This window comes from Epinephelus lanceolatus, chromosome 3, assembly GCF_041903045.1.
Source record: "Epinephelus lanceolatus isolate andai-2023 chromosome 3, ASM4190304v1, whole genome shotgun sequence".
NCBI classification, from domain to species: Eukaryota; Metazoa; Chordata; class Actinopteri; order Perciformes; family Serranidae; genus Epinephelus; species Epinephelus lanceolatus.
In genome coordinates this window covers 9,821,140-9,845,004 of record NC_135736.1, presented here as the reverse complement: position 1 = coordinate 9,845,004, position 23,865 = coordinate 9,821,140, and the positions used below count along the sequence as shown (strand labels likewise).

Below are 23,865 nucleotides of genomic sequence, written 5' to 3'. Positions count from 1 at the left end.
CTGATTAAAGACGGAAATTGGGAAGAGTTCAGCTCATTTGAGAAACGACTCTAGTCTGTACAAAATATCAGGGAGAAACGCTTGTGAACACAGATGCGAGTTAGTTAATTTATGGGTTGAAATAATATACGTTGCCATAGCAACAGACAATGTAGCTCCCTTCACGACCTCAGTACTCTATGTATATTAGAGGTTCAGTCATATTAAAGCTTGTATCCAACAGAAGGGTGTATCTTTCGTGGTCCACATATGAGTTTTATCTGTATGAAAACTATAAGGTGTTTCTCCTGGGTATATAATTGTTTAAATAAATTAACTTACGTGTAAATCCAACATATTCACTGCTGCGTTTGAACGCGTGAGAGGAAGATAATTGGCCGCGCAGTCTGTGGAAATACTGGATTTTAACGTTGGTTTTGGCCTGACCAGCTGTTTTATCTTACCGGACAGACAGCAGACATCTCTTGGATTACATTCATGTATTCAAAGGTAAGATATACACCTGGCTAAAGGCAAAAGTTGGCGTTTTGATTTTCCTCCCAAGGTTGGCGAAAGAAACGTTATGTGACCCGAGCGCGGAGTATGCCTATTGTGCGCTGTGCTGGGGTCATGACTCGTGACTGGGGTCAAATTTCGTGTGTAGTCAGTGTTCGTCAAATAAACTGGCAATTTGCGCAAATACAATACATGCACACGGACGAGGACACAGTTACTGGTCAGTCTTTTATGGTAGCAGTACAGGGATGTGGGGTTGAGCCATAGGTAGTGACCGTTTGAGGGCGACAAGACAAACAGGTAACCTAGGCGTCGATAATGTACTTTGGCCCTCGTCGCTCCCACTACAATGTCAAAACAAGGAAGGGTCGGAAGTGGTTTGTGCTGCTGCTATGGCAAAAAGGAAACTAAAAAAGTCCAAAGAAACATCTTCAGTCGTAGGGGGGAAGCGGACAAACACAAAAGAAATGACACAACCAGAGAAAAATATGTTTCCCCTTGCTGCTCTTGCTTTATTTGTAGCCGTTTGCGTGGTGCCGCTGACAGCCGAAATATCTACCTGTGAGTATCCAGGACTGTTGACATGAGAAAGAGCAGGATGGTGTTTCGTAGCTAGCTAGTTAGCTATAGCTAAAATCAGGTGTCCAGCACAATTGTACATTTATTTCACTCCTTTACGTGTTAAAATTGCCTTGCAGCAGTGTCGGTGGCTTTCATCAGAGATTCACCATGTTAGATAATGTTTAGTATTCGACTATTAAGTTATAAAATTGTAAGCTCGCGACTAACGCGAAACAAAACACCACCAGGTCAAAGATACAGTTGACAGTCCAAGCACGAGCTCCAGTCGTTTAAAATTCCCTCCTGGGGGTAGTTTACGGATTAATACGGCATGTGACCACAGAGCTCTGCAGCCATAACTTCAGCCCTCTCACATGCTTTCCTCCTCCAGACAGCAGTGTTAGCTGCCTGGCTGTAGCTTACAGTTAAACAGGGCGGTTATTTTACCTCTGGTTTTCCACCTAAGCTACCATTCGGCTATAACGATAGCAGTGAACGACTGGTTTGAGGTAAGTTGTAGTACAGGACACCGCCTGCTCAGCTGTAGCATCTACGAAGACATATAAAAGCTTCACTGTACGATTTCTCTGACTTGTACAATATGTCGGTCAACATGGAGTCAGGACAGCTGGGATTATTTTACGCATATATCTCTAGTTCTAAACAGTGCAGTGGGTTTCTGATTATATCACTAATCTGCACAATGTGTACTGCTGTTTCTGACTCCAGCTGGCCACCCTCATCGAAGACGCATAGTCCTGAAGATGGATGAGGCAAGTCTGACAGTCAGCAATGAGCTGGACACTGAGGTGGTGGTGTACTGGGTGTCACAGCGGTGCTATCAGGTAGGCTTAAACACACACCAGGTATTCTCCTCCTGTTTATTCTGTGACTTGTTTGAAATGAAGATGATGATGAAGTCTGATCTGGACCCTTGTTCCCTTGTATGCTAGTGTTTGTACCAGCAGCTAGGGGTGGTATCCGCAGGATCCAGTCCTGGCCATCCCAGTTCGGCAGACTTTGTTGTGAGCACACAGCATGAAATTACATTACAGCTCAACAACACTAGAAGCCAGGAGCTCTGCAAGTAAGTTGAATGATACAGACATGTTTTACAAATGCCTGAACTAGAAATATATATATAAAAAAAACCTTGTGCTGTATAAATGTTTGGGAAGTCTCATTCTATCAACCAATGCAAAATGGTCTCTTACAGCTTTAATAGACTGATGCAGATATGTTTTACAAATACATTTCTTAGTTTAATATGTACCTAAACAAACATTTTTTGTTGGATTGAAAATCTAATAGGATTTAGAGATATGTTCCTACACTGCAGTATGCTGTCATGGACATGATAAGAACATTTGAGAGTCTTCACAGATCCTTTACAGCTCCACTTCAAAGTTTAGATGTTGCGGCACATCTTAAAAATAGTACTCATTGCCTAACCATCCAGCATTTAAGGAAAATGTATTTTTTTTTATAAAATGACATGACATGTTAGTAGACATAATTCGACATACAGTAGAATTTCTTGCACATTTTATCAAGGTGAGTGTGGCATGTCAACAACTATCTTGTTGAATGACAATTTGCACATTAAAACAAAAGGTCCATGTTATTACTATGGGCATATGTACATACATCAATCAGTCTTGATGGTGTCCTGCCTGGTTTAGCGTATACCTTTGACTTTCAGTGTTCCATTCCACTTTGGGGAACATGGGAACTACTCTCTGTGGGTGAAAAATCTGAACAACTCCTCCACGGTCAACTGCTCCATAGTGACTGATGAGAAGCCTGTCAACAGCTACATACGTGAGTGTCAAGTGTTTTCTGTCCTACAAAGGCTAATTGCAGAAACTATGCCAACACTGAAACTGAGAAAAATGGCTTCAAAGTTTTTTTTGACTGCCCAGCCAAATGTGTTATAGGTAGCAAAGTGGTAAAGCACAAATTACATCGGTTTTCATAAAGTAATTTTTATGCCTGTGACCTCAATAATGCATGTATTACCCTAAACAGCTACATAGGTAAGTCAAAGGCAAAGTGTTGAAAGGGGCCAGTTGAGGTGGTTCAGGCATCTCCTGAGCACCTCCTGTTAGAGGTGTTCCTGGCACGTCCAACTGGTGGGAGGCCCCAGGGCAGACCCAGAACACGCTAGAGGGATTATATATCTCGTCTGGCCTGGGAACGCCTCGGGGTCCCCCAGGAGGAGCTGGAAAGTGTTGCTCTGGAGTACTTAGCTCAGCCTGCTGCCTCTGTGACCTGGCCTCGGATAAGTGGTTGAAAATAGATGGATGTAAAGGCAAAGTGCAGCAACTACAATTTTAGTGTCTTATCTTTTTCAGGAACAGAAAAACTGTTTTTATTTCTTACTTCATTCAATTTATATTTGATTCATTTATAGATGTCTGTTTTAAAAGTGGCAACAGAGAAACATTTAAGCAACCGTCAAGTATTATTTTGTTGTAATATATTCATTTTATCAGGTTTGACCTAAATTAGGATGACTTGACATCATCATTGTATTTATCAGTGATTTTGCTATGGTCGTTGTCTCGAATCTCGATATCAGTTATTTTGTCATTGTCATCACCCTTATTCTCATGTTCACCATGTAATACGCTTACTGCAGTTTTCCTTCATCCAATAAAATCCCAAGTAAGAGCACACTAACTACTTTTAATGCGGTTTGCCTTGGGTTTTTGGTTGGATTTTGTTGTTGCTGCAATTTTACACCCTTTTTTCTCGAGAACAGAACGAGATTGAACCAGAAAATGTTGTCACAAGATACAACAGATATCCAAAAGTTTAATTTGAGCCATAATTCAATTTTGACCAAAACTGTAGTTCTGTGGTCAGCCTTTGTAGGGCAGTTTTGATGCTTTATTCATCCCTTCTATGCTGCACAAATAACATGCGACATTTAAATAATGTTCTGCTTTTTCTCCACATAGCAATCCTAGTAGCTTTTCTCATCTTTGCTGGACTGGCATTGGCATCTGCCATTGGAACAAAATTATTAGGGTAAAGCCATTTTGTTTTTTATTCATTCAGTTAATTCCTAAGTAGAGCTGTTATGAGTTTCATACTGTTTAAGAAATCAGCATTGTCATTTGTATGTATGCAAACAAAATTGAATCTACATATGATGTATGAAATTATGATTTCATCAATTTCTTGATATATTTGTCACAGTGCTGTGGCATGAACATCTCTTGCTAAGATTACTGCCAAGTACAGAGAGCTCCTGCTGCTGTATTCCTCTGTCTCAACTGTGAGCTGTGAGTTTGTGTGTATTACAGAATTACTCCTAAACTGGCTGATTGCTTCTTATCCAGGCTCGACCTAGTGAAGGGTATCCTCTTCCGAATTAGCGGCACCATGGAGACAGAGAGGCTCATCAACTCTGTGAGTGTTTGTTTAGAGGATATTCTGCCAAACCCTGTAAGACTGTAAAATCTTTTTAGCTGAGATGGTACTGGAACTAAAATTAGTAACCAAATATCTTTATTTATTAGAGTTTGTATTTTAAGTTTGCATTAAAACGCTCTTCAAATTTGTTATGAAAAATTTAACAAAAATATAATGTTTTTTAATCATTAGAAATCTCACCTATAATTATTATGTTAGATGCATCACGCAGCTTTCAGGGACTGTTAAAGGGACAGTTCACCCAAAAAGCAAAAACATATATTTTTCCTCTCAGGAACTGGGCTCCCCTGGCAGGACAGTGTCACTAGTTGCTGACAACATCCTCCCTCCACCACCCAGCCCCAGCAAGAGGCTGCGCTCCCTGGACACATTTAGAGGGTAGGCCCCTACCTCATCTCACCCCTCACCTACATAGCTCAGCTTCCTCAAACAAAGATATGAACTGAATTACCACTTGGCCTGATCTGGCCTCATACAGAATCATGTGGTTCTTACTGTAGCAGGCAGCCGTCACTGGGAATTGTGACTCATTAATTAGGACCCTACTGATAATATTAACGTGGATCCGGTGCCTTGAAGTTTCAGTGTTTGTTTCAAGGGAGTTTTCTTCCCTGAAGTGACCCATTTAGCTGTTCTAACTTTGATGCATCATCTGAAACAAATATATCTAACTTTGCTTGCCTGTTTGGTCTGATCTCAGTGCAATTCCTCTTTTATTTCCTGTCAGTATCTCCTTAGTCATTATGGTGTTTGTGAACTACGGAGGTGGACGATACTGGTTCTTTAGACATGAAAGCTGGAATGGTGAGTCTCACCTGCTTCTCCACAGATCTTTGCCTCCAGCCTTGGTATTGTTGTTGATTTTGAAGCCTGTCTTTTCCGTTTTGTCTCCTTATAGGCCTCACTGTCGCAGATCTAGTCTTCCCTTGGTAAACTCACTTTGAATTTAAACCTTATGTCATTTTCACTTTACTCCTCTGTGTGTCTCATTTTTTCACACTTGGTGTTTCCCTCCTTCAACAGGTTTGTCTTTATAATGGGGACGTCCATCGCGCTGTCAATCAACGCCCTGCTCCGTGCGGGCTCCACACGCCGCTCACTGCTATGGAAGGTCGTGTGGAGGAGCCTGCAGCTCTTCCTCATTGGCCTCTTTATCATCAACCCAAACTACTGCCAAGGAACATGTGAGTATAAACAGCGCACTTCTTTGATGTTGACTGTGACATCGCAAACCATTTAGATAATTAATATACCCTCTTCTTTGATACTGTTCCAAACTGTTGACTTATTTCTTCCTTTCTTTGTTTGCTTGTGTGTTTCCGCCTGCATGTGCGCTCGCTCTAAATCCTCATCTACTTCACAGTGTCTTTTGACAACCTGCGGATCCCTGGTGTGTTGCAGCGCCTGGCCTGGACATACTTAACTGTAGCCTGCCTGGATCTGTTGGTGGCGAGAGGTCATCTTGACATCCTTCCAACGGTCAGCCGACAGCTCCTCTCTACTCTTGACTTTCTATTTTGTGTTCAACTGGTGCAAAGATGACCTAAAATAAAACTGCCATGTTTGCTGTTTACGTATCTATTGACATATGTCAAAATTCTGATGTTCCAGATAGTAAATTTATTTTGGAGGCAAACAAAAGGTTTGATTGAAGAGTGTCTCTGTTCTCCAGGATGCTTGGTGGTCCCCTGCCCTTGACATCTTGCTGTACTGGCCAGCCTGGCTGTGTGTGCTTCTCTTAGAAGTCGTCTGGCTATGCCTCACTTTCCTACTTCCTGTTCCAGGTTGCCCAAGGTGAGTAAATCGGGGCATGTTTGTGCGTTGTTTACCATCAATGTAAAAGGAGAAATGCTCAGCAAGCAACAGGGTTTTGTCCACTTCTGAAAAATATCTATGTCTTTGATCCTTTGTAATAAGTGTTTGTGTAAAAAGCAGTGACGGTTCAGTCTGATTATCAGGCGATGCTTGTAGTGTCTACACATTTTTGAGTCAGACCCAGATTCAGGTGCAGTTTTATCAATTTATTTATTTATTGAAATACATTCAAAGAATTGCACAGCCAATTACACAGACAACAATGTGTCATAAAGAAATACTTAAAGGGACAGTTCACCCCAAAATACATATTGTTTTCTCTTACCTGTAGTGCTATTTATCAGTCTCCATTGTTTTGGTGTGAGTTGCCAAGTGTTGGAGATATTAGCCATAGGAATGTCTGCCTTTAAATAACTCAACAGCAATGTCTCTTTCCATAAATCATGACCCGGTTACTCAAGATAATCCCCAGACCATGTTGTGAACAGTTTCATGTAGGAACTATTTTCTTTCAACCGTACTACACCCGCCAACCGTATCCCCACGCGGAGGGAAGCATAGCTGTAACGGTAGCTAGCTCAGTGGTGCTAGGTGGGCTAAGCAGTAGACGCACGCTTCCTTCTGCACTGTGATACAGTTGGCTCGCACAGTTTGGTTGGAAGAAAATAGTTCCTCCATGAAACTGCTCACAACAAGGTCTGTGGATTATCTTGTGTAACCAGGTCATGATTTCTGGAAAGAGACATTGCTGTTGAGTTTTTCAAAAGCATTTTTTGCACTTTGAGCACCACAAGCCGAGCTCCATCTAGTTCCATTATATTGAAGAGAAGGCAGACATCTGCATGGGCGATATCTCCAAGACTCGGCAGCTCACACCAAAACAGTCTGGACTGATAAACAACACTACAGATAAGAGGCAAAATATGTATTTTTGATTTTGGGGTGAACGGTCCCTTTAAAATTTCATCCTTGCTTTGGTGTTTATTTTTAAACCTTAACCTTGCTCTCAATACCCTTTATCCTACATTGATAATGCTGACTCTTCTGAACAGAGGCTACCTGGGTCCAGGTGGGATCGGGGACATGGGCCTGTATGCTAACTGCACCGGTGGCGCGGCTGGTTACATTGACCGATGGCTGCTTGGAGAGAGCCACATCTACCAGAATCCCTCTTCACGGGTTAGCGATCAGCAAAACAACCCAAACATACCAACAGAAGTCACGTTTAGTCTTTTTATAACTTGGGATGTTGAGCTTGAGCTTACATATCAGGTTTCTCTCTGAAAGGCCCATACACTGACCCCCAACCATGCTAATGCTACAGGTGATGCAAGGATAAACTTATTTGCAACTTTCCTCTTCTGTTTCCATTTTAATGAAGATGATTTATGCAACTCGTATGCCATACGATCCAGAAGGTGTTCTTGGCAGCATTAATTCTATCCTCATGGCTTTTCTTGGATTACAGGTTGGTAATGTGTATTTCTCTGGTTCTCTCTCACTCTTTGCTTCTTGCTTTTACTCATATTTCTGATGTCAAATTGATAATAACATAGCTAACTAGAACAAACAAACAAAATCAAATTTGAATTTATTGATTGCACTTTTAATTATCCTCAGGCAGGAAAAATTATCTTACACTACAGAGATCTCCACAGAAGTATAATGTCAAGGTTTCTGGTATGGGGTCTTGTATTGGTGAGTACATGAACTCTTATGCCTCTGTAGTATGTATCAATTTATTGTCACTTCCAAGTATATTAAATGAGTCATTGTTTGTTTTTTTTAGATGAATAATAAAACCTTTTATAACACACAGGGAGTCATATCAGCAGTTCTGACCAAGTGTTCCACAGACCAGGGCTTCATTCCTGTTAACAAGAACTTATGGTAAAGTTTGCTTTGACGCACTTTCAGATGGAAGAAGTGGTTTTGCTTAGCAATAGCTGTTTATATCTGTTGACCAAAGGTTTGAGGAAGTCGCTGAGGGGAGTGGGCAGTTTAAGAAGTTATGAGACACATCCCCAGCTTTTATTATTGTCTTTAGTTCATAGGTCTTTTGTTTATGTGTTAGTACTTTAGTGCTGTAGGATTTTATTGTGGCTGGGATGCTATTACTTGTTTCTTTTGGTGTTTGCTTGTTTGGGTTTTTTAATGCGTACTGCGGAAATAAATTTTGCAGTCCCGTCTTCCCTGTTTTAAAAACACGCTATGTGAGATCCCTCTCCAACTTTATACTGATGTATATTCACAAAATTCCAGTATTTTCCAGGCTTCTACAATTGTGTCTCATTGCTAGCCAGCTACCTCCCTCATCCTATGTATCAAACACACAATATTTCATCTTAAAAGTCTAACAGTTCAACAGTGCCACCAGGCCAAAGTGGGCACCCATCCATGCCAGTGCATGGGATCATCGGCACAGTCAGAAGCTGTTAACCATCAGCACATATGGCTGCTAATAAAGGGGTTTTGTGGAGTTGCTGTGTCTTGTATTAAACTTTGACAAGAGAGAAGTAACAGATAAACTTCAGACTTATTGAAGCTCTCCAACCCTACAGGCATATCCTTGATAAATATTTGTAGTAGAATGTTTGTGTTCATGTCACTTCTAGGTCACTGTCCTATGTGACGACGCTGGCCTGCTTTGCATATGTGCTGCTAGTTCTGGTCTACTACACCGTGGATGTGAAGAAGTGGTGGTCTGGAGCACCTTTCTACTACCCTGGTGAGCACCGCACTATATTGTCTGATGTATGCTCAGAATTAGACAGTGTTAACAATAAGCATTTTGTACATAAAAACATACAGTAAGTATTTATGGTAGAGCCATAACACGCAGAGGGGGAGTAAAAAGCATCTGCTACCAGGCTGAAGAGTTGCTGTGTGGCTTTCTGCATGTCAAATAAACCTTAAAAAATCTAGAGTTAAAAGGTAGTTGTCAGTGCAGTCCCTATTTTGCCATGTTTTTGTGTTTAAGTGACTAATGAGAACAATGATTTTTGAAAATGTTCCAGTATTGAGTGAGAGCACTGCAGCCAGCAACAGTACAAGCACTACGTCCACACCATCAATTTACATCCACTGAAAATGCTTGTTTTGCCACTGACAGGCTCAGATGGTTCTTTTAAGTGTCTGACAACATTATGGAGAGGATTCCTACAGAGTCAGACCTTTTTAGGAAAGCGTAAGATCCTTTTTGTTTAACCAGAAAGAGACGCAAAATCCATTTCAATTTCAGTCCAAGCTTGCAGAACAGCAATGGACGGCAATAAGTGAAGTTAATGCAGGAATAGAGTCAATAATAACAATTAAACAAGAACAAATTTAGGCACTCATAAAAAAGTTTTGAGCCTTTGAGGAATCTTCCATTTCTCACACTATAACAGTATTTTCATTTAGTTTGATATGAATATAGAGGTCAAGTATTTGTGGAGATGTAGTAAAATATTAGTACTTGATTACTGATTATTAAATCTACACAATCGCCAATGTGTCTCAATTCTGTCTGTAAAGGTGCAGAGAAATTAGATCTACCACTTTTAAATTCAGTTTCCACTCTTATTATGTGCGTGCTTCCAGGTATGAACTCCATCCTTGTGTACGTGGGTCACGAAGTGTTTGAGGACTACTTCCCCTTCCGCTGGCGCATGGTCAACAGCCAATCCCACGCCGAACACCTGACCCAGAACCTCGTGGCTACTTCCTGTTGGGTCTTGATCTCCTACTTGTTCTACAGAAAGAAGGTTTTCTGGAAAATTTAGAAGTGGAGCCTCTGAATAATGGGACATTCAGACAGCAATACCAGAGGACATTGTTTACTGTTGCTGGAGTTTAAATCTAAAAACTTTTGGAAAGCGGGAAATGCGATACTCATTTTGTTTTGTTAAAATGACCTATGGTTGTTCTCTGTCATCTTCTGTCAAAACAGCACATCCTTTATATTTTTGATTTTCTTTTTGATTTTTTTAGTCACTACTTTAAAGGACCATACATGTTTAAAGATATTTTCCAAAGATCCTCAGATATGAAGCAGCTGACCCCTGCTAAATATCTTAACTGACTCAGGAACAACTTGTCAAAGAACACTTTGAGAACTGTGCAAACTGACAGTGTTAATTTGCTATCTGACTGGGCTTTAGATGCTGGTTTTCATTCCTCATATTGTACCACAGACAACAGCGGGTTAACCAGCCCTAGGTGACTTCCCCTTGGGAAAATCCCTGCTGCCATCTTATGTACTGTCGCGTTACTCTGAAAACTGAAGTGGGTTTTTGTGAGATTGACAGGAGCAGCAGGAGGAGGCGTTAAATTATGTACCCTCGAGAGAAAGGACTAACAAGAATGTAGTATGATCCTCCGTCATTTCCTCTGCACAGTGGAAGGTGGAGGTGATACTTAAACAAGGGTAAAACAGAATGCAGAGATTTTAACATATGAAAGTTAAACATCTGCAATATATCATTCCTCAGCTGTCAGTTTTCCATTTGCAATCCTTGCTCAGCAGGAGTCCAGTGGTGTGACATATGTTGCTGAGGGGAAGTGAAGGAGGGCATGTCAGATGACTAATGAAACCCACTGGAGGTTTCTTGCTTTGCAGTTTGGCCAATGCAGAAGCATGAATGTGTATGAGTTCATCTTTTTGATCAGGTGTTCAAAAAAATAAGTCACAGAACTGACTTTTTTATTTTGCTACACATGCCATTTTTTATGTTACCATTGGCAGAAATTGTTTCCCCTTCTCTTGCCAAAAGTTTGCTATTATTGAGTCACCAGTTTTTCACATTTTGTCAAATGTTTAATGAGTTCATAGAAAGCTATTATACTGTATGTTGCACGTGTACAGTAGTTTAATTATGAGATTTAGAAAGATATATTTGATCATGTCTTTTCTCACTATAAAACTGTTGCCATTACTCCCACAGTACTGTAAAAATCCACCCCCCCCCCCTTCCTAAGATTGGCAGTTAATATTAAGATTACATTTATTAACATGTTTAACAAAATCATGGTTAAAATGTGGAATATCTGAATGCTGTGAGAGATTTTGGAAGAACTGTTCATCTAGTACTGTCAAAATTGATTAAATTAGTTTTGCCAGACTTTTATACATTTATTTTTTATATTCACCATTGAAAACCACTTGAAAATAAGTTTATGTAATAAAATATATTCCAAAATATTATTGCTGTTTGAGTTTGGTTTATATTGTAATGTAAGGCCTTTAAAGCAGGGGACATACCAGTTGCAGATTATATACAGTCAGGTCCATAATTATTTGGACAATGATACAGTTGTCATTTTGGCTCTGTACACCACCACAATGGGTTTTAAATGAAACAATGAATACCTGCTTAAAGTGCAGACTCTCAGCTTTCATTTAAGGCTTTTTTCAAAAATGTAGTATGAACCGTGTAGGAATTACAACCATTTCTTCACACAGTCCCCCGACTTTAAGGGCTCATAAGTATTTGGACAAACTAACATAATCATCAATTAAACAGTCAGTTTTAATACTTGGTTGCAAATCCTTTACAGTCAATGACTGCCTCAAGTGTTGGACACATAGGCATCATCAGATGCTGGGTTTCTTCCCTGGTGATGCTCTGCCAGCCCTTTACTGCAGCCGTCTGCACTTCCTGCTTGTGTTTTGGGTGTTTTGCCCTCAGTTTTGGCTTCAGCAAGAGAAACGCACGTTCAATTGGATTCAGGTCAGATGATATGACTTGGCCATTGCAGAACATTCCACTTCTTTGCCTTAAAAATGTCTTTGGTTGCTTTTGCAATATGCTTCAGGTCATTGTCCAACTGCACTGTGAAGCATCATCCAATGAGTTTTGAAGCATTTAGTTGAATCTGAGCAGATAATGGTGCCCCAAACACTTCAGCTTTCATCCTGATGCTCTTGTAAGCAAGACAAGACTTCACTAGAATAAATACAGAGGGTTTATCACAAGATGCAAACCATTGGTTAGCCTTAAAAATGGAAGGCCAGATTAGAGTTTGTCAAAAACCATCTAAAAAGCCTGTACAGTTGTGGAACAGCATACTATGGACAGATAAAACAAAGATCAGCTGCCAGAATGATGGGAAGACAAGAGAAGGAAGAAGGGAAGGAACTGCTCATGATCCAAAGCACACCACCTCATCAGTGAAGCCTGTTATGTCATGGCCATGTATGGCTGCCAGTGGAACTGGTTCTCTTGTATTTATTGATGATGTGACTGCTGACAAGAGCAGCAGGATGAAAGCTGAAGTGTTTGGGGCTACATTATCTGCTCAGATTCAACTAAATGTTTCAAAACTCATTAGACGATGCTTCACAGTGCAGATGGACATTGACCTGAAGCATACTGCAAAAGCAACCAAAGACATTTTTAAGGCAAAGAAGTGGAATGTTCTGCAATGGCCAAGTCATATCATCTGACCTGAATCCAATTGAGCATGCGTTTCTCTTGCTGAAGCCAAAACTGAGGGCAAAACACCCAAAACACAAGCAGGAAGTGCAGACGGCTGCAGTAAAGGGCTGGCAGAGCATCACCAGGGAAGAAACCCAGCATCTGATGATGCCTATGTGTCCAACACTTGAGGCAGTCATTGACTGCAAAGGATTTGCAACCAAGTATTAAAACTGACTGTTTAATTGATGATTATGTTAGTTTGTCCAAATACTTATGAGCCCTTAAAGTTGGGGGACTGTGTGAAGAAATGGTTGTAATTCCTACACGGTTCATACTACATTTTTGAAAAAAGCCTTAAATGAAAGCTGAGAGTCTGCACTTTAAGCAGGTATTCATTGTTTCATTTAAAACCCATTGTGGTGGTGTACAGAGCCAAAATGATGACAACTGTATCATTGTCCAAATAATTATGGACCTGACTGTATATATATATATATATAAATATACATTTGTTTTTCTCCACCATAGCAGACAGGACCCCAGGTGCAAGCTGTGCAAAGAGGCCCCTGAGACAGTCCAGCACACAGTAGCAGGATGTAAGATGCATGCTGGGACAGCGTACATCAAGTGGCTTAGATAGTGTACAGGAACATCTGCACCGAGTGTGGACTAGAAGTCCCCAAGTCCCAAGGGACACACCACCAAAAGTGGTTGAGAACAACAGGGCTAAGATCCTGTGGGACTTCAAGTTCCAGACTGACAAGCACCTGCGAGCCAACCACACACAGTAGTGGCTGACAAGGAGTAAAAGAGGGCACTTGTGGTAGATGTGGCAATCCCAGCTGATGGTAACCTCAGGAAGAAAGAGCATGAAAAGACTGAGACGTACCAGTGGCTGAAGGAACAACTGGAACAGATATGGAAGGTGAGACCCAAAGAGAGTGGCTTCAGTAAAGTCCAGGTACAACATCTGAGGTCTCTGTCTAGAAGAGTGCACTCCTAGGAACAGCTATGGTACTGTGCAGAACCATCAGACTCCCAGGCCTCTGGTAGAGGATCAAAGCCATCTGGGACACAGTTAAAAAAAAGAAAAAAAAGAGGGAGATGAAATTTGCATATTTTATTGCTTGTTATGTATTATTGTTTGTTAGGTAAGAAGAAAATGAAAGGGCAAATGCCATCTGGGCTGCAGCACAAATAAAGGAAGACACAATTTGCAAATGTTATTGATATGTTTTATTGTTTGTTAGCTAAGTTGTTGGTTTTGATTTGTCATTTGCTCTTGTTCTTTTTTGTAATAAAACAATACATATGAATAAAAGTTAATAGTTAATAGTTTTTTTTAGAGGGGCACCGAATATGCTAGCTCTGGCACTGACACATACTAATGTTTCTCTAAGAATAATAACTGCTAGTCTTATGAAGGCTATGTGAAGACTTTATATAAGAATATATAGTTCAAGTGTTACAGTTCAAGTTCACTCTCCAAGCTGTGTCTCCAGCTCTACAGAGTACAAAGGTGTAGTTTGCTTTATTGCTCAATAAGGCGTGGGAATCGAGTTACAGTGTGGTTGCCTTGTGAAAAAAAAAAACCAAGTTGTGAGAGTGCCTCTGCGTCTCGCGATACAATTGCTCCATCATCACTCGTGTCTATTGTGAGAGTTTTTGCGTTCTCGCGCGACTTTGTAACTTTCCCACGCCTGTTGTTTTGGCGTCTGCCCTCTGCCCGTCGCCACTCCCCCCCCTCTTCTCACCCCTCTCCCTCCCCTCACACCTCCCCCTCTGTCTCCCTCTGCCTTTCCTTCCAGTCTGCTTCTTCTGTTGTGCCGTTAGCTTTGGTGAAGGGGGCTGGGGGAGGGATCTCGCGATTGTTGGATTTTTTTTTTTTTTTCCAAGGGGGGAGAGTTATTTGGAAGATGGCGCCCGTTGTTACGGGGTAAGTGCTGAAATTCAAAGCATAATGATATGTTAAAAAAAGTTTTTTCATGTGGTAGACCGTTGCCAGTGTGTAGTGTTTTTAAGTGATGTTTCTGGGTGTTAAAGTGTGTTGGCTCTGCCTCAGTAAGCTTAGCTCGCACAGTGCTACTTTGTGGCTTGATGTGGGGTCAGTTGTGTTGAACTATTCTTCGTAGTATCGTCTCGTTTCTCTGCCATTTGTTGAGTTGTCGTATTACGATATTGACTCCGTTTAAAACTATTTCCGAAACTTTTTGTCAGTCAGCAGTTTTGCATTTTAACTTAACTACTTTTTTCTGTCTGTTTAATTTCCGTTTCAACACAATGTAACGTTATTATTTTCACAGACTGTTACTGTGTTACAGTAACGTCATAAGTGTTGCTATAAGCTGTCGCTAGATTTAGCTGGGCATCATCCTCAGCACAGATTAATTGGTTAAAGTTGATTTCCTTATATCTAAAAGTAGCTCAAATAAGTCCATAGTGCTACTGTACCACTGTCCTGCTAAACGTTCTATCTCCATTATTACATACTGTGTACATAAGCACCAAACCAAGTATAAAAGCAGCCTAGAAACAGGCAAAACCTTCACCGTGTGTGAATCTGTGGTCTTACACCTTTGTCTGAGTTCTTAACACAGTGTATTACAGGTGCCACTGACATTGTGCACTTTGTCACTCTCACACTCACTTCAGTCAGTTCAGTTCAATTCAATTCAGTTTATTAATGTCATTCTCTATACAGCAGCATACAGTGAGGTCCAGGTGCAGTAAAGAACATGGACAGGACAACATTAAAGTGCAGTAAAATACATTGCGAATACTCAGAAGAATAAAAATAGCTAAGTGCAGAGAAAGAAATATTGCATAGTAATAAATAGGGATGCACAATAATTTTGACACATCGTTGGTATGAGCTGATATTGGCTTTAAAATGGCAGAATTGGCCAACATGCTTTTTCTTTTTTTGCACAACGAATGAATATTACATCTACTGAGAAGGATTCTATTTCTTGTCTCCATGGGTGTGAAAAAAAGGATATATTGATAAAGGTATCAGTTATCAGCCAAATGAGTTTTGACATATCGGATACTGGTTAAAAAAAAAAAAAAATCCAATTTCGTGCATACCTAGAAATGAACTGTTAAAACAGCAAAATTATAATCTGGATAACAATTAAAATTATTTTCAGAGTATATAAAAAACATGTACATCAAGTACATTTTACATTTTCAGTCTATGCAGTGTCAGTAAGCAGTTGTCCATGCTGTGTATGCGTCCTCGTGATGTGGACGAAAGTGGCTAGAAGCTTGTTTTTATCTCTGCAGCACTAAAACCACGTGTAAACACTCTGCACCCTGATGTCTTTGTTTTGCAGGAAGTTTGGTGAGCGACCTCAGCGTTTAACAAGGTAGAGATACACATAGGCACCCCTTTAGAGTGTAAACAAGTCAAAGCACTCAGATCAATGCAGAAGTGATAACAGCTTGATTGAAGCTGAGAACAGTTGTGTTTCTCTGTTAGTGTTAACACGTTTTTCCCCTCATTTCAGGGAGGCTATGAGGAATTACTTGAAGGAAAAAGATGATCAAACAGTTCTCATACTGCATGCAAAAGTTGCACAGAAGTCATATGGCAATGAAAAAAGGTTTGTGTGGGACTCTTAAAAGCTTGTGTGTACTTGGTGGAGTAAAGGTAGGTAAAAACTGAACTGTGTGGTTTTTTTTAACCTCTGCTTGTGTCATTTAGGTTTTTCTGCCCTCCACCATGTGTGTATCTGTTGGGCAGTGGCTGGAAGAAGAAGTTAGAGAAGATGGAGAAGGAGGGTTGCACGGAGCAGGAGGCCCAGCCATGTGCGTTCATTGGGATAGGCAACAGTGAGCAGGAGATGCAGCAACTCAATCTGGAAGGGAAGGTGGGTAGGAAAATTATATCTCACATGAATGTGTTGATTGTCTGAACACACTCTTCCCATACTTATCTCATTCTAGCAATAAACACGGTACTTGTCAGGCATGTCGTTGTGTTTTATCATTGCACCAATGTCACTAGTGAACTCTCAGGAGACAAGGGAAGTGAAAGGGAGACAAACAAAACCGCACACACAAAACCCCCTAATCTGTATTATTTATTCCCCTTGCATTAGCACTTCTGCACAGCTAAGACGCTGTATATCAGTGACTCAGATAAAAGGAAACACTTCATGCTGTCTGTGAAGATGTTGTATGGGAACAGTGCCAACATAGGAGTCTTCCTCAGCAAGAGGATCAAGGTCATCTCCAAGCCATCCAAGAAGAAACAGTCCCTGAAAAATGCAGATTGTGAGTCACAGGATGTGTCAACACACTCATACACACTCGCTCATGTAAAGACAGCTGGATGGTTTCACCACACACTGACACTTATCTCTCTTCCTTCCTTCCTCCTTTTCATCCTTTTCTTTATCCCCAGTGTGTATAGCTTCGGGGACTAAGGTGGCGCTGTTTAACCGTCTGCGCTCCCAGACAGTCAGCACCAGGTATCTTCATGTGGAGGGGGGGAATTTTCTTGCCAGCTCCCAACAGTGGGGTGCCTTCTACATCCACCTCTGTAAGTCTTTATCTGTGTACCAGTTCGAAAATATTTTTTCCCCATTTTATTTTATACTCTGTGTTAATTTCCATGGTTTCCATTTTTATTAATGTTTCATGTGTCTCTTGACTATTGCACCGATCGGGAGCACCTATTTAAAGGTCGAGAGGAAGGTATTTATTTTTGTGTTCTGTGTCATTTTGCTAGTGGACGATGAGGAGTCTGAAGGAGAGGAGTTTGCTGTGAGAGATGGTTATATTCACTACGGTCAGACAGTCAAATTGGTTTGCTCTGTTACTGGCATGGCCCTGCCCAGACTGGTACGCATGTGTCTACATCAATTCATATGTCAGTTGTCCGTCGTTTGTGAGAAAGTGAGCAGTCATTCCACTGGTGTATTTAATCTACATGTAAGGGTGTTTGCAACTGAACAGCTGTGTTTGTGTTTATTTTCAGATGTTAACATTATTTGTTTGTGTATTTTTGATGGTTGCGTTTGCCTCACTTCCTCAGGTCATTCGCAAAGTGGACAAGCAGACTGCATTAGTGGATGCAGATGACCCAGTGTCCCAGCTTCACAAGTGTGCCTTCTACCTAAAAGATACAGACAGAATGTATCTCTGTCTCTCACAGGAGAGGATCATCCAGTTCCAGGTGGGCAGTCACACACACACAAACACACACACACGTGGGTTTAAGTTTTTTGTTGTTGTTTTCTTTTGAGTGATTTTAATTTTGCTTTTTGAATCAGATTCTTGTAAAATCACAGTTCCAGTTTTTTGTTATTGAATAAAAAAATACAGATGGGTTAGTTTAAAATCTTTTTTCTTTATCTTGAGTTTTCCTAAAGTTGCAAATTTGGTGGAGCTGTTCCAGCTGTGGTTCTCCCCACCCTATATGGCCACTCCAAAAAAATTGTCAGTAATTCTCTCTGTCACTTACCATAGAAACATGGGAATATTTTGGCTATCATCGTTGCTACAGGTTAATGTTGTGCCCATCAGTTTTAATTATTCTAACTTTGTCTCTTGAAGAAGAAGTAAGTCTTAAACTTGTGATGTCATAGGGTATAAAGACAATGAATGGTGAAAGATTTTCTAGATGACACTACAGCACCCAGGGGAATGCTCTAAGTGTTTAGGTAAATTTTCTGTTTCACAATATCAGGCTCCCAGGCATTGTCTATGGAGCAGCTCCAGTCCAGACTTTACACTTCATGACATCACAAGTTAGAAACTTACCTCTCTGGTTTCTGGCTTTGAGAGAGAGTCGCTCATCTTCACAAATGTTGACTGAACTTTCCTAGACCACAGAATTAACATATTGGAATTCTTAGTTCAGGTGATGTTAACCTTTAGGCTGTTACTTGTATTACCAGTTTTCGCCACAGTGTAATCTTTGTCTTCTACCTGCTGTTACATGTAACTAGTGTTGTCACGATACCAAAATCTTTGTTTCGGTACCAATACCAATATGAATTTCGATACTTTTCGATACTCTTCAGTACTTTTCCTAAGGAAAAGTCCTTTTGGCTACAAACCTTTAGAACAATAAATAGTAGGGGTGTAACAGTACCAGAAAATCATGGTTCGGTAAGTACCTTGGTACGGACGTCACGGTTTGGTTGCTCAAATGTTTCACCAAGTTGGTGTTGTCTCGTGTTGTCTCCCTTTGCGAGGCAGACTTTCTCTTGTCTTTTTTCACGTACGCTAGCTGCGAATGTTGATACAGGTGTTGTCATACACACCACTTGCACAATATGTGCTCCAATAGGAACAAGGAAGGTGTTTGTGTGCATAAATGAATTAAATAAATGAATGAATTGAATCAATTTAAAAAGTACCGGTATTTTCCAAATGCAGTATAGTACCGTTTGGAATACTCTAGTACCACGGTACTATTTTAGTACCGGTATACCGTGCAACACTACATGTAACACGTTTTTAAACTTAGCAACCTGGAGATTTTTGTCAAAATGCTCCTTGTCTAAGGGATTCATAGTTAATTTCTTGCCTAATGTTTTTTCATATACGCAAGCTTGTACCTTCAACCTTTTATCTCAACTAGGACGGTTCCAAGTTGATCCAGGTTAAACTATGAGCCTTAAACTATGAACCTGCTATTAACATGGGTTTTGATGAACAGAACCCAAGTGGACAGCTGAGACACATCACCATCCACACCTGTGTCTATCATGCCTCACCAGCTGACCACCTGTGCTCACATTTCGTTACTGCCTGTGTCACTTACACTAGAGAATCAAAGATATATTACATACACACTCTAGCTATCATGCTTGCCAGTCATGTTAGTGTTTATGTCGATACCACTGAAATATCACTGTCTTCAGAATCCAACATGTCTTCTTCCATAGGGCAAAATGATGGACGGTCACGCAACACTTTGTCCAAGTTATAGAGCATTAGCACGCGCTCTCACCTTTTTCAAAAACTGTTATCATGAGTTGGGATATTGCTGCTGTTTTCTGCCTGCAGACGGCAGAATATTAACCTGTCTGCCCACAGCAGGTGTGTGTTGTGAAATTAGTACCCACACAGGTCTCACCATTTGTTTTAATGAGCATTCCAGGGCAAGAGAAGAGTCTCATTTTCCTGTCTAATCCTTGTCTTTGCCAAGCTCCTCCCTGACATTATGGTATCTTGCTCAAGTGTGTTTTTCCCCTTGTTAGATATAAAAGTGGGAAGTGAAATTTATCTCTATGTTGTTGTTTTTTTTCTTTTTCTAAAGGCCACACAGTGCTCCAAAGAAAGTAACAAGGAGATTGTTAACGATGGGGCTTCCTGGACTATCATTAGCACTGACAAGGCGGAGTACACCTTTTATGAGGGAATGGGCCCCGTCCCAACACCGGTCACGCCTGTCCCTGTGGTGGAAAGTCTGCAGGTATGCATGCAGCCCTGTCTGTTGAAAATATGCTTGTTATGCGTTTTATCAGTGTCATTCGGGTTACCAACTGCTTCCTCTTTTAGATGTTATTCATCCCTGTAGGGACTTTTTAAAGACAAACAACCTTTTCTGTATTCATGTGTCTAGTTAAATGGTGGAGGAGATGTAGCTATGTTAGAGCTGACTGGACAGAACTTCACCCCCAACCTCAGAGTGTGGTTCGGAGATGTGGAGGCTGACACCATGTACAGGTGAGTGTTTGTTTATATCTGTGTGTGAACATGATTGTGTAATGACTCAAATAAACCTCGTCTCATCCGTCTGTCCGCTCAGATGTGGGGAGAGCGTCCTGTGTGTGGTGCCGGACATTTCCGCCTTCAGGGAGGGCTGGCGCTGGGTGAGACAGCCGGTTCAGGTTCCTGTCACGCTCGTCCGCAATGATGGAGTCATCTACGCCACCGCCCTCACCTTCACCTACACCCCTGAACCGGGGCCCCGACCCCACTGCAGTGCTGCTGGCGCCATCCTGCGGACACATAGCACCTCTTCTTCATCACCAGCATCCTCGTCTTCACCATCATCCTCGTTGGGGGGGCTCGGGGACGGCCACGGCGCTTACAGCAGCAGTGACTCGGGCATGTCGTCAGGGGCGTCGACCATGTCGGTGCTCTCATAGTAATACTTATTCTGTTTGTGTGTTTTGAATGAGTGAGTGAGAAAATATGTGCATGTACTTGTGAGCCAAAGAGGCTCATGGACCTGTGAAGAATTGCACACAGACTCCGAAACTCTTCGTCAAAGATCAACTGTGATCGTCAGGAATGCTGAAGAGAGTTGGGATGAAGACAAGCTTGAAGAGAATACTTGGGAAAACAGAAACTATTCTTTAGCTCCCTCTTCTGGTTTGTTGGGGACATGTCAAAAGCTCTACTCAAAGGATCTTGATATTCAAGAAGTTCACCTTAAAGATGAAGAATCTGCCATCTGTCTCTCACAACAACCTGATCTGTACAAGAAGCATCTTGTTTTTATATGCCTGTGGATTTGGAAGTGATTCTCACTTTGCTCTCTTTCTACTGAGATCATGTTTTTACTGAAAAGCTTGTTGATTCATCTGTCGTGTGCAAGGGAAATTTTTGTTCTAAGAGTAACATAGTTTTTACGGACCAAGGAATATTATTATATTATTTTATTCATATTATATTTTATAAGCTTTTGCCGAGGTACATTTTTTTATGATACTGCATAGTAATATCACAATATCACTTTTGTTACCAAATAGAATTTGTCTTGTTTTTGACTCCTTTTTGAGTTTTGTTTCAATCCTCTAGGTCACTGGGCTTAACTGATCAGTCCCTGAAACTTTCCCCAACTTTTTATATCAAAGATGACATATTTGATGAATGAAGTGTATGTTTGGGATACTTTGTAATATGCTACCAGTGTATTCTGGGAGACCAAGGTCTGTGCTTTCTAATCATGTTTGTACCAGAGTGTTTAAACTCAAATCTAAACAGTCCCTTTTTTACCATAGCTGCAGTGCTTCTTATTTCACAGTGGTGAAGCCTTTACACAAAATTATAATTTATGTAAATTACTATAAGGCTAAGAAACATAGAAGGAAGGTCAAAACTAATACCTGTCTAGTCATTCTGTGCACATTGCTCAGCCTTTTTGGAGGGGCCTTAAGTTTTCTTTTGTGTTTGTGCTTATGTGTTGAAAGAAGAGCTTTAACGTCGTCTCTGCCTTGTAGCCTTGTAGCCTTGTAGCCTGTAGCTGTGTTCTCATAGTCCAAGTACACTCAGTAAACTCAGCAACGTCACGCTGGGATTGAGCCTTGTTGAACCTGGTTTTGTCAAATGTGTGATCTGACTCCAAATACAGTCCAACTTATTTTGATACAATCAGCTGTGGTTTTGCTTTGGGTCCCATACGATGTACGGATTCAAACTCCCAAGTTTGTTCTGCCTCTCCGTCTGCCTTATGCAGTAGGTTTAATATAAAAATGTAACTTTGAACTCATTTACTAAACTAGTCAGGAATTACGTTGTTGCCTTAAGAACCACTACCCAGTTTGTCCTGTGTAATATTTCACAAATAATCCTCATTTACATCAGTCTTTTTGTTTGTACTGTGTATCATGTTTCAAAATTGAGTTTCAAGTAAATGTGTTGACCAGCTTACTGCTAGTTTTCATGACAATGATGTGAATCGCCTAATTTGTGTGCATGTTTTCAGCATGCCTGAGAAGTAGCTCAACAACTACAACAATCCAGAGACACCTCTTTGTGCAACACAATTACCACAAGAAATGTTGGCATTGTACGTTTCTGCAAACTACAGATAGATTACATTTGCACGTTATTAGCAGATGTGTCACTTACACTGTGGTTAACTTGAGGTTAGGTTATGGTCAAGAAAAGATCATGTTTTAGCTTAAAATACCTGGTCTTGGAGGTACAATCCCTGCTGGAAATGCAAAGATGCCAAAAAAAAACACTTTTTGTGCCACTATCCTGTCAGGAAATGCAGCGAGGTCCCAGCAAAAAATATTCGCTTTTCATGGCAGCAAAACACCCACATTTGGTGCCTAAAAAGTCGCTCAAAACACAGCAAAGACTTGCTAAAATCCATCTGTTTTTGTTGTTTGTCTTGAGGAGTGGTCTGCACCCCATCCACCACCCTCCACCACTACATGACAGAGTCAGCTTATGTTTTACATCACTTTAAAAATGATATTGATCTGTATGAAACGTGCAAATGTAATGTTTTTGTGGTTTGCAGAAACCTACAATGACAACATGGCGACTTCCTGTGGCACCTGGGCTGCTTTGAGGCACCATTGAGTCCCATCTGAGCAGTCCTGTCTCCATCATTTAATTTTTTGTGATCTCAGCAGACACTTTGATGCTTAATCTCTTGATTTGATGAAGTGTTTTATATCAAGTCGGTCACAGCAGTTTGCTAAAGGATGTAAGTATCACTAAAGCATAGTAGCAGTCTGGTTCTGGGGCATTTGGGGTCACAACTGATTCAATCCAAATTATTGATTGTTGGTCACTGCACTGTCCAGGTCACACTGTTCTACACAGTATCTACTAGGCCAGGTGTGATGTAAGTACTGTCATAACGTCAACTGTGAGCGAGCGTGCTAAATTGACCGCAGCTTGTCATCATCATACTGGCAGCTTTTTGAGCATTTTAATGGCTCTGGCATTAAAGTGTCTTTACTCTCATAGCCCTAATGTTGTTTGCCACTGCTCTCTCCCGATATGATGACATCCCTCCGTCTTTTCAGTCTAGTGTATTACTAAAACAATCCACCAAGGTTCTTCAGTGAACAGTCGTGAATAAAAACAAGCTGAAGCTGAATGTCACTCGTGAAAGTGTTTTGGTGGCTGTAAGAGTATTTCAATCAGTTTTTGTGTTGGTTTGTTTTTGCTGTTGTCCTCCTTTGTCTCACCATCATCAATGAGCTGAGTGGGAGCTATAGGACTACGCATAGATGCAGTGATAAAAAATGCATTCGTACTCTACACTCAGTTCCTGCAGAGGCCGTACTGGGCATGTGCCACTTTGGCATGCTCCACAGGGTAGGGGTCAAAGCAGCCCCACTATTTTTAAACTGGGAGCTGAGTAGTTAGAATGAAACCTGACACTTTGTTACTGTTTAAGTGTGTGTAGCCCTGTGGACTGTTTATGTCCCTCACACTCTTG

The 23,865-nt window shown here is 40.9% G+C and overlaps 2 protein-coding genes across 4 annotated transcripts; both read left to right on the top strand.

Annotated features, from left to right (window-relative positions):
- Positions 1–362: 362 nt before the first annotated feature.
- Positions 363–11,494, top strand: hgsnat (heparan-alpha-glucosaminide N-acetyltransferase). Of its 3 annotated transcripts, none has more exons than XM_078164736.1 (18): positions 363–489; positions 1,786–1,901; positions 2,010–2,143; positions 2,759–2,877; positions 4,020–4,089; positions 4,404–4,473; positions 4,772–4,875; positions 5,225–5,301; positions 5,396–5,426; positions 5,521–5,681; positions 5,861–5,976; positions 6,170–6,291; positions 7,365–7,491; positions 7,694–7,780; positions 7,933–8,010; positions 8,132–8,202; positions 8,928–9,040; positions 9,895–11,494. In XM_078164736.1, exons 2-18 carry the CDS (start codon positions 1,821–1,823, stop codon positions 10,074–10,076), a joined length of 1,743 nt encoding a protein of 580 aa, XP_078020862.1. In that variant the 5' UTR covers positions 363–489; positions 1,786–1,820; the 3' UTR covers positions 10,077–11,494. The 3 variants fall into 3 exon arrangements, with proteins under 3 accessions (XP_078020862.1, XP_078020852.1, XP_078020858.1); XM_078164726.1 differs by lacking the exon at positions 363–489 and adding an exon at positions 836–1,056; XM_078164732.1 differs by lacking the exon at positions 363–489 and adding an exon at positions 1,428–1,565.
- A 3,030-nt stretch (positions 11,495–14,524) lies between these two features.
- rbpja (recombination signal binding protein for immunoglobulin kappa J region a) lies at positions 14,525–22,106 on the top strand. The gene is made up of 11 exons (XM_033625384.2): positions 14,525–14,649; positions 16,049–16,081; positions 16,223–16,318; positions 16,420–16,585; positions 16,817–16,991; positions 17,122–17,259; positions 17,449–17,561; positions 17,755–17,895; positions 19,990–20,145; positions 20,296–20,399; positions 20,482–22,106. The coding sequence occupies exons 1-11, from the start codon at positions 14,630–14,632 to the stop codon at positions 20,822–20,824; spliced, it is 1,485 nt and encodes a 494-aa protein (XP_033481275.1). The 5' UTR covers positions 14,525–14,629; the 3' UTR covers positions 20,825–22,106.
- Positions 22,107–23,865: the final 1,759 nt, after the last annotated feature.

What these genes read in the sequence shown, in the direction of transcription:
- rbpja (XM_033625384.2), top strand. Translation starts at nt 14,630, where the DNA reads ATGGCGCCCGTTGTTACGGG. An exon ending in CGACCTCAGCGTTTAACAAG is followed by an intron (nt 16,082 to 16,222) that starts GTAGAGATACAC and finishes CCCTCATTTCAG; the next exon opens with GGAGGCTATGAGGAATTACT. An exon ending in AGAGGATCATCCAGTTCCAG is followed by an intron (nt 17,896 to 19,989) that starts GTGGGCAGTCAC and finishes CTTTTTCTAAAG; the next exon opens with GCCACACAGTGCTCCAAAGA.
- hgsnat (XM_078164726.1), top strand. Translation starts at nt 888, where the DNA reads ATGGCAAAAAGGAAACTAAAAAAGTCCAAAGAAACATCTTCAGTCGTA. An exon ending in AGAAGCCAGGAGCTCTGCAA is followed by an intron (nt 2,144 to 2,758) that starts GTAAGTTGAATG and finishes TTTGACTTTCAG; the next exon opens with TGTTCCATTCCACTTTGGGG. An exon ending in TGGTATGGGGTCTTGTATTG is followed by an intron (nt 8,011 to 8,131) that starts GTGAGTACATGA and finishes TATAACACACAG; the next exon opens with GGAGTCATATCAGCAGTTCT.